Genomic DNA, 12,375 nt, shown 5'->3' on the forward strand with positions numbered 1-12,375 from the left:
TTTGTGGACTAGAGGCTTATGCTTGCAGGGGCGGCTCAAGACATTTGGGGGCCCTAAGCAAAATCTGAATGCCAATGGATGTGAAGAGTGTTTTTTGTTGGAGAAGGGTGAGGAAAACGTAGGGTAGAGCGAGGGAAATGAAAGATTTTAGAACGTTATAAACCGTTAAAATAATATGCTGAAAAATAATAGTGGGCTAAATTATATTGGGGGCCATTGGGCTGCGGGGCCTAAGCAGTTGCTTATTTGGCTATAGGGTAGAGTCGGCCCTGTATGCTTGCATTTCTCTATTTATTATTTTTTTTTCCCTTTCCTACACGACTACACATTTTAGACTTACTACTACAAAGTTGGCAGTTAGAAATGGGCAAAAGTCTATGTATGTGGAGTGTGAAAACAGTAAACCTACTGTAACTTATCAATGAAGTTACTGTAACTTATCAATGAAATTTTAACTGATAAAAAAAAAGAAAAAAGAAAGAAAGAAAGATTTGTTTTGATAAAAAAAAAAAAATGATGTTGATGGCTTATGGTTGCATTTCTTTCTCTCTCTTTTTTTTCTATGTACATATTTTAGGCTTGCTACTACAAAGTTAGCAGTTAGAAGGGACCAAAAATCTATGTATTTGGATTTTGGAGTGTGGACTAGGAGCTAGGGAGTTAGTTATTGTAACTTATTAGTGGAATTTCAATTGATAAAAAGAAAAAGAAAGAAAAAAAATGATGCTGATGACCACATTAGTACTAACAACTTCAATTTTGTGTTCGTTACAAAATAAGGACGAAACAAATGAATGTAGGCAATACTAATTTAAGTCTTCTAACAACTCACAAAGCATGGAGAACATCGATTAAATGCTCTTTGAAATTCAGAATATTAGTAAGACAATAATAAAAGGTGTTGTCGACAATTTCTGAATCTTATTATCTTTATATTGTTTAAATCATAAATGATCTGAAAAATGCTTTGACTATATGGGTTGTGGGCTCATTAGCGAAAAAAAAAAAAATAATAATGAAACGGATGACGGACATGAGGTTGGTTTAAGACTTTAAGTCCAAGGCCGCGAAGTCTATAAAAGAAGCCCTAGTCCGGTCCGTTGTTATTTCACTGCAAATATATTCATTAAAAATCAGAAATCAAATAAGAAGAGAAGAGAGAGATATGATGAAGGGAAGAAAACGTTCATGTATTCAATCATCATCAGATTCCAATCTCTCTGATCCCAACACCGATTCACCTGTAATTATTATTATTATTATTTCTCTGTCTTAATTTATATATTTTTTCCAGCTAGGGTTAATTTTTGTTTTGTTATTGATAGGGGCAGTTTGGGAGTAAAAGAATAATGCGAGCATCTCCTTTTGAATCTTTGGATCCCGAGCGTGCTGAATCTTCTCGACAGCATGTGCGTGCTCTCAACACCCAATTCGCGAGGTCCTTATTATTATTATTATTATTCTCACTTTGTTAACATTTTAATCTAATAATAATAATAATAATTTTCTTCTTTATCATTTATTTAGTTGGGTTCAATCACAACTACAGAATCACCCTGACGAGCTTTGGGAAGATGGTCTTCAAGACTATTTAACTCATGCTTCACACATTATGGTAAACTCTTTCAAACACCCCGTTATAAACCCTGTTTCTTTTGTATGTGCCTTTAAATTTTTCTTCTCTGTAGGATACGTTCAGAGATGTTGTTGATTGGCTAAAAGCTAATGGTGCAAAGGCAGAAAGTATACCTGCATTTCGTCCACATAGCTCTGAGAATAAGTCCGTATTTGGGACCAATAACAATGCAACCAAGTCTCAAAACAGTTTATCTGCATTTGGTTCACGTAGCACTCAGGATAAGTCAGTATTTGGGACCGCCAACAATACAAATTCTCAAATTGCTTCGAGCCAAAACAATTTACCTGCATTTGGTCTACGTAGCACTGAGAATAGTTTGATATTTGGGAGTAGTAACAACGAAAGAAAGTTTCAAAATGCTGCAAAGGTGGACAGTTTACCTGCAGTTGGCACCAAAAACAATGAAACGAAATTTCAAATTCCTGAGAAAAGTGGGTTTGCTCAAGTGGGTTCAACGTCAAGCTTTGCCAACTCATGGAGCCCTAGCATCCCGTCCACAAATCCGGCGTCAGTCTTGTTTGGTAAGTGTCATAGATAATATTATGTATATTACGTCAGTAAGTAAATAGGAACTTGTTTTCTGCCATGACATTAGTAAATTAAACAGTAAGGACTGCAAAATGATTGAAAGAAAGAAAAGGGACAAGAAATATATATGTAACTATTTGAATTGATTATTTGACTTGTTCACATCCTATTGTATTCTTTTTATTCTGATTTTTAATATTATTGGGTTTAGTATTGTTGCACTTGGTGGTAGTGATTCCCGTATTCGTAGATGTCCTGAAAGCACTTGAATCTTTTTTAATTGATTATTAAACATCTACAACACATTTATTTTGCAGGAAGTCAAACTTCAACTCCAATACACCACGATGCTTCAGTTGATCCAAATGGTGGTGAGACAAGAATTCTTTCCCTTTTTCGTTTTCGTTTTCTTGTATTATTCTTCTGAAACTGCTGTAAAAACTAATTGTTCCTTCATTGACAAAGACATGCTTTTGCACAGTGATTAAAAGTTCCAACATATGTAGAATTCTTGTTGAAGAAATTCTGGTTGGAAATTTGTGGAACTACCTGAACATAGCGTGGTGCTCCTAGAGATGCTTTCTATATTCTTGTCGTTGAAATATGGGAGGGGTTTACTGGTTGAATAATTGTCGACAATTGCACTGATGTTTTAGCAACTCTATATCAAATTACAGTCCCCGTGTCGGAGGGTGTTAGTTAGTACTCTCAAAGTGGTTTGATCATACTGTTTGAATTTGAAATAGTCATCATCAGTTGAGGAATTCCAGTTATAAAAAAAAACAAAGAAAACTATATTTGTTATTGTTCTTGGTGTAAATTTTTGACTTGGTAATTTGAACGTCTTAAACAGTTTCTAATTACCTTTTTTAGTAAAAAGAAATGGTTTTCAATTACCAAAAAGAGAAGAAAAGAATTTACTATGAATACCTATTTATTGGATCTTCTTTCGATTGGTTAGCAGAGGATGACTTGGAGCAACCTAGCAGTCCATCGGTGAAGAAGTCTGAAGAAAAGGGTGTTGTTGTGGTACATGAAGTCAAGTGCAAACTATACGTAAAGGTATATGTTTTAGTACAAATATTCAGATGTCATTAAATTTGTATATTAGAATATTCATTCTTAACCAATATGTTTTGATGAAGTTTATATTGTGTATAAACACCACACAGTTGGGTGATAGTTTCTTCTTTTTTTCTTTGCTTATTGGTTCTGCCTAGCTAGAAAGTTAAGATGGTAATTTTGTAACCAAACAATGGGGCTACATCAACTCAGTTATCTCTAGAGATGGCTATCTATGTTACCTTTGCTTTTAGTTCCTGTCAAATTTCAGGAGTTGCAAAGGCATTGTTCCCGGCATTTGTCCGTGTATGAAGCGGATCGACCTTATACATTCTGTGGTTGACCCTAAAATCTTTAGGAAAATCCATGGTATCTAATGCCATTTGCTCCATAATCTTAAAAATATCATTCTCATGTTTTTTACCCCTTTTCTCTGTACAAGTTTTTGCAGTAATTTTATAAATCACCAAAATAATGTTGCAAAACTTTTCAATTATGTGATTTTGCATGTCTTTCGAAGTCAGATATACAATTGTTTCTGTCCTCCAGAATCTATTGCTTAGGTTCTCTGGATAAAGAGTTATAAATTAAGTCCTAGGTCCCAATAGGTACTTCTGGTTTGTTTGGTTACTACAGATTTCTTCATGGTTGGGTTGAGATGGATATGCCACACCTACCACTCATTATATTGAGGTCACACATCTAGAAGTCTACAGATAATTGAAAATGCAATGCACACCTTGCCACCACTCATTTCAAGTGTGGGATATTAAATAAAGCATACAAAAATGTGTTTAAACTTTCAATTATTTTTGAATGCATTGGAATGGAAAATGGTTACGGTCCATATTTTCCTATTATATACTGTTTTTTTTTTAACTAAAAACATTGCAAATTGTGAATTGACATGAAATCTTTGGACTGGGACATTACATACTATACCAGATCTGCTACAAATTGATACATTGTTATTTTTTTGTGTATATATGCTATTACTTTTTCATGTTTTCTTAAAATGATTCTAACTGAAAAACTGATTTCATCTCAAAGTTTGTTATGAAACTTAGCACTTGTAAATTCTGCAGTCCATGTAGATATTTTCAGAATCTATTGTTAATGGATATCTTAGTAAAACAGCTAGGAGATCATGCTGATAGTAGTCTACCAGGAAATCTGTTACTTCCTGACTCTCAGGGTGCATCTGGTGCAGAAACTATTGTATTTCATGTTAATTGATCTTGGGTTGAATTTGTGCTTTTATGAATTGAAAGCTGTAAGACAATCTTCTTTTAATTGTAGCTTTAATATTATGAAATTGGCAGTCTTCTTAATCTTGTTTTCTTAAACATGCGTAGTCAACTGACCCTGCTGACAATGAACCTTGGAAAGATAGAGGAATGGGGCAGCTTTCCATCAAATGCAAAGAGGGTGTTAGCAAAGCTACGAAAGAATCAAAACCAACACTTCTCATTCGAAATGATGTATGATCTCTATTGTCAACCACCTCTGTACTAAATTTGTTGTTAATGATTTGTTTGAAACATGAAAATGTCTGCTATGATCTTGATGTCTTAATGAAGCTTGTCCTGTTCCTCTCTTCCCTTGTATGGCTTGAAGTAGTCTGTTTGATGCCATCACCTTTAGATGCCTTAATGTCAACATTTCCTTCCCATATACTTTCACAATAGAATTTTTTTGTGATAAAAAAATTAATTAGCTTATAGAAGAACTTTGTGGTGTAAAAGGTTCAATAAAGGCAGATGGTACTAGGTGAAGTCTTTTCGTTACTAAAATAGACAAGTACAATTAGAACCTTTTTGAGATGATTTTGGTACATTCTATAAGATAGAATGTTACGTCTGATTTATCTTTGGAGTATGAATCTAAAATCTTCAACCTTTAATTTCCTTAAATTTTGTCAATATTCTAATCTGAAGGTTCAAGCCCTTGGAATGTAATTAATTTTTTCTTAATACCAAAATTTATAACAGCCAGCTGTGCATTTCGTTCCAAAAAATGGGCCTGTGACCTCAGTCTGATAGCTCTTGTTGCATGATTTTATCCTTGATCTTTGTTGCAAGGGGCAAGGTGGTGGGTTTCTCAACTAACGCCTTGGCCCACCTTTGACAACTACTTGCAACTATCTCTACCAAAAAGTGCCTCCTTACAAGCCTTGCCGTTTGGTCGCTTTGAGTCGCCTCGGCGCGGCCTTTGACAACATATGAACATAATCCTTGCTGTGATGTGCCTTACAGTTTTGACGTTGATCAATGAATCTTTTGTTATTTGCTTGTGTGCAGGTTGGTAAAGTGTTGCTCAATGCATTGATATATCCAGGCATCAAAATTAATTTGATGAAAAATGCTATTGCTGCAATATTTCATACCTCGGTAATACATCTTTTTTTTTTTCATGTTTCTGTAGTTGCATACTGAGTGATGTCTGTCTTAGCATATATCTGATGATTAAGAAGTGATAGTGATGTTTTTTTTTTCAGCCGAGTGTTTTTAAATTTAGTCCTATGTGTCTGAAACTTCTTTTAAAAAACAAGTTGGGAGATGAAAGAGGCAATCTTTACACCTAATCTGTTGATGGGAATACCTGAATGGAATTTGCGAAACACTTGTGGATTCCATGGTTGATATATCTGGACTGCTCATCTACTTTGGACACACCTAGAATGCATACAGATGTCTATAAGAAATTTCAAGTGGAAGGTTCCAAGTTTCCAACTAACTTTGATATAACTGTAGTGAATATATTGACAAAAGGTCAAAATCTATATGTTGTACTAGGAGTCCTTAGAATATTTGATATCCAGTCTGTGTTCAACAAGATATTCAGTTTGCTCTTAGTTCAACCTTCTGAGCAGTATATATCTTTTGTTGATCAGGTCAGATGATTTACATTCTGTCCTTTACTGTAAATTTTGACCTAGAATCACCTCACATCAGATGATGGATGCTATTTGTCTGCTTTGTGCAAGCTTTGAGTTACAAGAGGATCATCTTTTACTCATTTTCCTACGTGACATTTTCATTTTAATTCTGAGCACTAGATCTCATGTTGCATGTCTGTACTTTTGGCCGAAACAGGATGACTCCAGTGGGAATGATGGTGGCAGTAATGATAGTGTTGTGGCACGCACTTACTTAATAAGGACTAGAACAGAGGAAGACAGGAATAAATTGGCGTCGGCAATTCGAGAATATGCTCCAGCAGCTTGAAGATCTCGGTAAATGCTTATTGTTTTTGGAGGTACTACACTCCATTGTTGCAGTGATAAGTGTCTGGATTCAGAACCTTTGGAGGAAAGAATCAGTCATATGTATCATTAGTCATTTATTTATTCCAATTTTGCGAAGTGTATCTTGGTAGAAGTGAGCATAAGGCCGTTTCCAGCGCGAGGCAATATTGACAGGTAAACTGTCATTTTGTATACTAGGCTGCTGTACTTGTAAAATATAGAGGAAGCAAATTCACAAGCATGTTACTGCAAACTCGAATGTGGCTCCGTTTATATTTGTAAGTTTGTGTCAGACTTATGTGGCTAATAGCTAATTTCAGGGGTCCATCTTTAACAGGTAGTGACTCTGGAAAGGGCCTTTCTCACCCTCTTGAAATTTGGTTCAGTCCTTGCAACTTTTGCGTGCAGCACGTTGCTTCCATGTTTCTGTATTTGTTGTGCATGCAAACTGAAGAGAAAAACAAAATCAGGGCTACCTAGTGAGTGGAAGGAATGTAATGTAACACATTGCAATAAATGATTGGGGCATTTGGGCAGTGAATGGGAGAGGTAGTGTGTGTTTTAATTAGTATTATTATTATTGATATTTAAATTGACACTAGTGTCTCGAAAGCATGATGGAAAGAGGCGGGTCAAAGGGCCATGGGTGATGTGATCTCAGAAAACCTGGTTTCCTAGGAAGCATGAAATGTTTTATTGCAATCTTAGTGTCAAGCTTTTTTAGACCCAAAATTATCCAACCAACGCATGTATCAAACAAACACCATAGAAATGGGTTGTGTTTTTTGGCGTCGATGCTTTCAATGCCGCGGAGAGAATTCAGCTTTTACGGGAAATTGATAGCCAAAAACAACTGAAAGTTCTTCACAGACGAGGCTGTTGAACTCTTTTATTTGTTTGGATATGAGCAGTTGGACGGTTGTGTCCAACAATAGAACGTAGAAATACGACTTCCGTAGTTCCGTTTGTGTTGCTATATTTCGTTTGTGTTTTCAAATCCTTTTCTCACACTGTACGATCACGTTTGGTACAACGATTGAGGCACCATATTTGATGATTTGATTTAAAGAATTTTGCTGTGGACGCAGATGAACCATTCTTTTCTTTCCCTTTTCTTATAAAGCTGATAATGCTTTGTCGCCACATTGTCCCCAACCCCTGATAATGCTCTTTACTATAAGACCGGAGACAGTTTAAATCCATGATCTTGACTCTTGGGAATTGAAGTTTTTCGTCTTTTAAACTCCAGCATGAAAATCATTTGTGACTAGAGGAAAGTCTTTAGGGTTTAACATTTGACAAAAAGTGGGGCAACCTCAACCTGTAAACCATAAAAACAAAATTTAAGTGCAGATTATTCAATCATGGAGGGTGACCTAATGTAGTTGAATAGGAGCTATAAAATATAATAGCAACACAGCTTAGAGGAGTTGCAAGAATCCAGAGCACCTGCAAATCTGCAATCAACTTTAAATTCAGTGAGGAGACATCCATTCACAAGTCAATTAGCTCACATTCAGCGTAATTGTGTCAAGTTTCCACAATGCAGATGCAATACACAACAAGATAGTTGGACTTCCACTGTATTCAAAATTCCTTGAGATTTTAACTGGTCAAACTATTTGATCAAAGTAATCCATTTTCTCTGTGAATGTAATGCAACAACATCGATTTCATTATATTAAATAACTCATCATGACTAAATAAAACCTCACCAAAAATTTCCCAAAACCTTCCCCTGCATTTGTCGAGTTAAATGTTATCTCCCTTGGAGCACTATTTTCCTCCAAAATTTGTGGTAAAATTGAAACTGTATTGCTTACCAACTCTGACATTTTGCTTTCATTAAGGAAAAGAGAGCTTGTGCTTTCTAATACTCAGGCAACATGAAGAACTTGTGTGGATCTCCTTCCATTCATCACTCATTTCATGGTTGTCAAGTTAGAATTTCCCACATACCAGTCCTATATCCCACAGACATGAGAGCAAGTTCCCAAACCATGTGGACAATACTGCGAATACTCACTTTGGAACCTGGGATTTCTGACCAGTTCACAGATATCTCAATCATGGGAATGGATAGATGCTTGCACAAATACACTAACTCGACATCAAAGCACCACCTGCACAAAATCCAAGCAGTTAATATTATCAACATTTTTTTCTTTGTTTCTGAATACAACTTTTCTTGTAAAATTCAACTTATAGGCGACTAGATATAGGCATATAGCAAGCAGGAATTGAGCGTCCAAGCATCTGAACTATGTTGCAAAATTCCTTAGCTCACTTATGATTTGTCATCCCCACTTCACAGTATATAGACCAAAAATCTTACTAAGTTGAACCCGAGAGATACTATAAATCATATTCCAAAGTGGCTACAAAATCATGGCATCACAACTAGCCAGAGTCCCAAATCTCTAAACGCAATGCATACCCTATACCAGCTATTGCTCCATGCCTCCTAAAACAAGAATTTCCGTGCTCAGGTGAGCTTGAAAAGCTAAAGATATGATTTGTCATCAGTTAATTAAGAATTAAGCTTAACATGTTTCTCACATATATGTTGGTGATAAGCTTCCCAGCAGCATGCATAGATGAGTCTATGAATAGTAAAGTAGTTGTTGAGGAAATATGTTACACATAGTTACGTACCTTTTCAAATGTATGTTAGTGAAAAGCTTCCTAGCAGCAGCCCGTGTAAACATCTTAAACCCGCACTGTAAAGTACACAATAATCTGTTATAAAAGGAAGCTGATGCCAGTACCTCATGGTATCAGCAGGTACGAATGATGGTGATGATAAGAGTGTGCTATGCCAGCCAAGGGTAAAAAATAAAGTTCTCAGGCAGAAAACAAACCTGAGTATCACGAATTCCTGAACCTCCGGTCAAGAGAACCACAAAATGAAAGCCCTTCATTAGGAAATTCCGGTACCACGTCCGCTGAAACAGCAAGCAAATATAGAAAATTTTCAACAAAGAAGATGAACATTGAAACTACTTTAAGAGGTGAACAAAAAAATAAACGTACTGTTGCCAGAGCCTTCTTCTCCAGATGAGCTCGAGAACCAAATGCGGAAATTGGTATACCAGAAATGTTTGCACTTGAGCCAGAGGGAAGCACACCCTCCAAGTGTAGTTCCTTCTCAGCTACTGAACGTATCTGATAAAAGAAACAACAGGCCATCCCCAAGAAGTTCACCACAATATCTAATAGTAACAGATAAAAAACGCATACAATAGTGAACAGATCATCCTATAGCACACATTTAAAAATTTAAATGCCCAGCTTCAATCACACCTGAGATTCTAATTTCTCTAAGTCATCAACCTTGGTTGCACCATCAGCATCTAGCATTAGAAGCAGTTCACCGCGTGCATGAAGCATTCCCTGTATTACAAACTAGTAAATTTGAAAAGCTATAACCATGGATGTTTCATATAGAGATGGAAAAACAAAATCTGGTGACAAGTAAAGTTGAAATACAAAAGGGAAGACTTGGATTGACTCACTTTCCTGATAGCTTCACCCTTGCCATGATTTCTTCCAAGAAGAATAACCCTTACATTGTCTATTGAGTATCTCCTTACCAAATCAAATGCTATTTTGTTAGTGCCATCAGAACTTCCATCGTCAACGATCAACACCTGCTCAGGAGCCACCACTTATATAAGACTCTACTTTCTATATGATGACATCAGACATCTGTACATCATTCACTAACCGCAATGCACTTCATAGTATATAGTGCATAATGCAGGTAATTGGTAATAGATTTAAAAAAATAAAAAAATAAATAAAGATTAGATATGAGTCTGGGAGTAAACCAGTCAGGTAAGTTAAAGCTTGTTGCATGCCAAACTGATAAAAGCCTGCTTTGAAAATAAATCATTATAATATTGAACTGAAGATATATATATTTACCCATAAAAAAAAAACACATTTAGAGCATCCAACTCAAAACCAATTGGCAATGAGAGGAGTGCTTGTGAGTTGTGAACCATAAAAACAATGAAACCATACATCGAAAGAAAATGATTTGTCCTTGGCCGCACGTTGTTGGAGATAACTACAGAGAACAATTCTTTATAGTTAGGTGAAGAAAACGTCAATACCAAGATTGATGGACTCATGAACAAGTGCGTAAAATTGGAAAGCTGTTGATTCTCAGGTAGAATAGATGAATATCAAACTTACTTCATGATTTCAACAAGAGCTCCAGGGAGGCGATGCTCCTCATTAAACGCAGGAATAACGAAAGACATATACTTGTCAGCAGCATCAAAGATTGATGGGCATGGAACCTAGCAAAGTCAATAACTTATAGATTAACTAGTAAATAAATAAACTAGCATTGCCTTATCTACAAATATTCGTTACCTGTTTTAACGAGTTTGGATCTTCAAAGGATGGAGGAATATCGTAGTAGGCACTGAAATAAAATCAAATTTTCAAAATTATATAAAAATGTTATTAATAATAATAGAATTCTTTTCTTACATATGTCTGCGACTTCTTCTGAACGATTCCAAGAAAACCGCCGCGAAGAATCCCAAAACCAACACCAGAGCTGGAAGAAATAAAAACTCCAAAATCGTCCATAGAATAATGTCCATCTTTTCTGCAAACAATAATCAAATATTATGAATATTCCTTCTTTTAGCTGATTTTAGAAGAACTCGATTTGTTCGGGCCCGGCCCTTCATGAAGCCCATTCAAGTGACACTCCCAATGCAAACCACTCTTATTCACCTCTATGTCAGCTCTATTTTCCCTCTTTTCCACCATTTTGGTGAAAAGTAAGGCTACCCAATGCAAAGATGATTTTTATTCTCAGACGGAATGTTTCATCTGAATGTAAAAATAAAATGAAACGCGCCGGACGAAATGAAACATTCCGTCTGACGTTAAAAAAAAAAAAAAAAAACGCGAGACGGAATGAAACATTCCATCCGAAAAAAAATCGAAAAAATTTAAACAAACACACGAGATGGAATAAAACATCCAGTCCGAAGTTCCCAACTCAACTACTATCTCGGTTGAAGACTTTTCTCTGTCTCATTTTGACTTGGGAATGGGAAAATAGTCACCTTGATATTTGGAGGTGAATATTGTCACATTCCCATAATATTCATCTATATTGAGATTGGGAATGCTCTTACTGTTGTTTGAGGTTCACTGCATTTGTTTGAGGTTCACTTAAAAAAAAAACATCCAGATTATTAGTTTCCAATTTCAACTACTATCTCCAGTTGAAGACATTTTTGCTCTAATGTATCTCATTTTGACTTGGGAATGGGAAAATAGCACCTTGATACAGCAATTGAATATTGTCCCACATTTCCCAGTTAATATTCATCTATATTGAGATTGGGAATGCTCTTACTGTTGTTTGAGGTTCACTTTTAAAAAAAAGAGCTCAGATTATTAGTAAGTATGTCTTCAATTTCAGACAATTGGGGACAACCCTGTCCACCAGAACACATTTCCTCACTGCTCGAACTAATGTATCTACATTTTTGTTAAAAAGGGCGGAGTTTAGTAAAGTTTGCCCGGTGTGGGACTATGTGGTTCTAGCACTATTCAAAGTAAGCATAAAAAATACAGCAATTGAACAATGTCCTTTCCCATATTGGTCTCATGAGTTCATTTACCGAATGTCTCACTGATTATAACTTGGATCAAGTGGAAGAACTGTTAAGACCAGTGGTAGTAAAGAAGCTGGGCAATGCACCACAGCAAGCAACAGCTCGAAATAACTCGGAGTCACCTGAAAAATAAGGGATGTCGTAGGTAAGATTCACACTGAACTTCAAAAAAAAAAAAGCAGAAGGAAGGCCACTATCATGCAATAATCTCGATATTACAAGGACTGGTATACACCTCATACGAATCA

General features: G+C 35.9%; 2 protein-coding genes across 10 annotated transcripts; one reads left to right on the top strand and one right to left on the bottom strand.

Moving 5' to 3' along the window:
• The first annotated feature begins 1,097 nt into the window (after window positions 1-1,097).
• Window positions 1,098-7,072, top strand: LOC147513760 (Pleckstrin homology (PH) domain superfamily protein). 8 transcript variants are annotated; one of them, XR_015215635.1, is made up of 10 exons: window positions 1,098-1,243; window positions 1,332-1,438; window positions 1,528-1,615; window positions 1,689-2,160; window positions 2,485-2,538; window positions 3,129-3,229; window positions 4,585-4,710; window positions 5,530-5,619; window positions 6,325-6,650; window positions 6,814-7,072. XR_015215635.1 is itself a non-coding variant. In XM_086597012.1 (9 exons), the coding sequence occupies exons 1-9, from the start codon at window positions 1,166-1,168 to the stop codon at window positions 6,454-6,456; spliced, it is 1,248 nt and encodes a 415-aa protein (XP_086453138.1). In that variant the 5' UTR covers window positions 1,098-1,165; the 3' UTR covers window positions 6,457-6,729. The 8 variants fall into 8 exon arrangements, 4 of the variants coding, with proteins under 4 accessions (XP_086453138.1, XP_086453139.1, XP_086453136.1 ...); XR_015215636.1 differs by having other exon boundaries at window positions 3,132-3,229; XR_015215633.1 differs by having other exon boundaries at window positions 1,102-1,243; window positions 1,326-1,438.
• A 971-nt stretch (window positions 7,073-8,043) lies between these two features.
• LOC147513761 (Nucleotide-diphospho-sugar transferases superfamily protein) lies at window positions 8,044-11,274 on the bottom strand. 2 transcript variants are annotated; one of them, XM_086597014.1, is made up of 10 exons: window positions 10,980-11,274; window positions 10,860-10,911; window positions 10,677-10,783; window positions 10,503-10,548; window positions 9,992-10,126; window positions 9,780-9,869; window positions 9,510-9,641; window positions 9,338-9,421; window positions 9,132-9,196; window positions 8,044-8,599 (listed from the first exon to the last, which is right to left on the bottom strand). In XM_086597014.1, the coding sequence occupies exons 1-10, from the start codon at window positions 11,093-11,095 to the stop codon at window positions 8,413-8,415; spliced, it is 1,014 nt and encodes a 337-aa protein (XP_086453140.1). In that variant the 5' UTR covers window positions 11,096-11,274; the 3' UTR covers window positions 8,044-8,412. The 2 variants fall into 2 exon arrangements, with proteins under 2 accessions (XP_086453140.1, XP_086453141.1); XM_086597015.1 differs by having other exon boundaries at window positions 8,044-8,940; window positions 10,980-11,204.
• Between the last annotated feature and the right edge of the window lie 1,101 nt (window positions 11,275-12,375).

Source organism: Coptis chinensis, chromosome 3 (genome assembly GCF_015680905.1).
Source record: "Coptis chinensis isolate HL-2020 chromosome 3, ASM1568090v1, whole genome shotgun sequence".
NCBI lineage: Eukaryota > Viridiplantae > Streptophyta > Magnoliopsida > Ranunculales > Ranunculaceae > Coptis > Coptis chinensis.

What these genes read in the sequence shown, in the direction of transcription:
- LOC147513760 (XM_086597010.1), top strand. Translation starts at nt 1,166, where the DNA reads ATGATGAAGGGAAGAAAACGTTCATGTATTCAATCATCATCAGATTCC. An exon ending in CTCATGCTTCACACATTATG is followed by an intron (nt 1,616 to 1,688) that starts GTAAACTCTTTC and finishes TCTTCTCTGTAG; the next exon opens with GATACGTTCAGAGATGTTGT. An exon ending in CTGCAATATTTCATACCTCG is followed by an intron (nt 5,620 to 6,324) that starts GTAATACATCTT and finishes TGGCCGAAACAG; the next exon opens with GATGACTCCAGTGGGAATGA.
- LOC147513761 (XM_086597014.1), bottom strand. Translation starts at nt 11,095, where the DNA reads ATGGACATTATTCTATGGACGATTTTGGAGTTTTTATTTCTTCCAGCT. An exon ending in ATCCAAACTCGTTAAAACAG is followed by an intron (nt 10,784 to 10,859) that starts GTAACGAATATT and finishes TGACTTTGCTAG; the next exon opens with GTTCCATGCCCATCAATCTT. An exon ending in AGAAGAAGGCTCTGGCAACA is followed by an intron (nt 9,422 to 9,509) that starts GTACGTTTATTT and finishes TTGCTGTTTCAG; the next exon opens with CGGACGTGGTACCGGAATTT.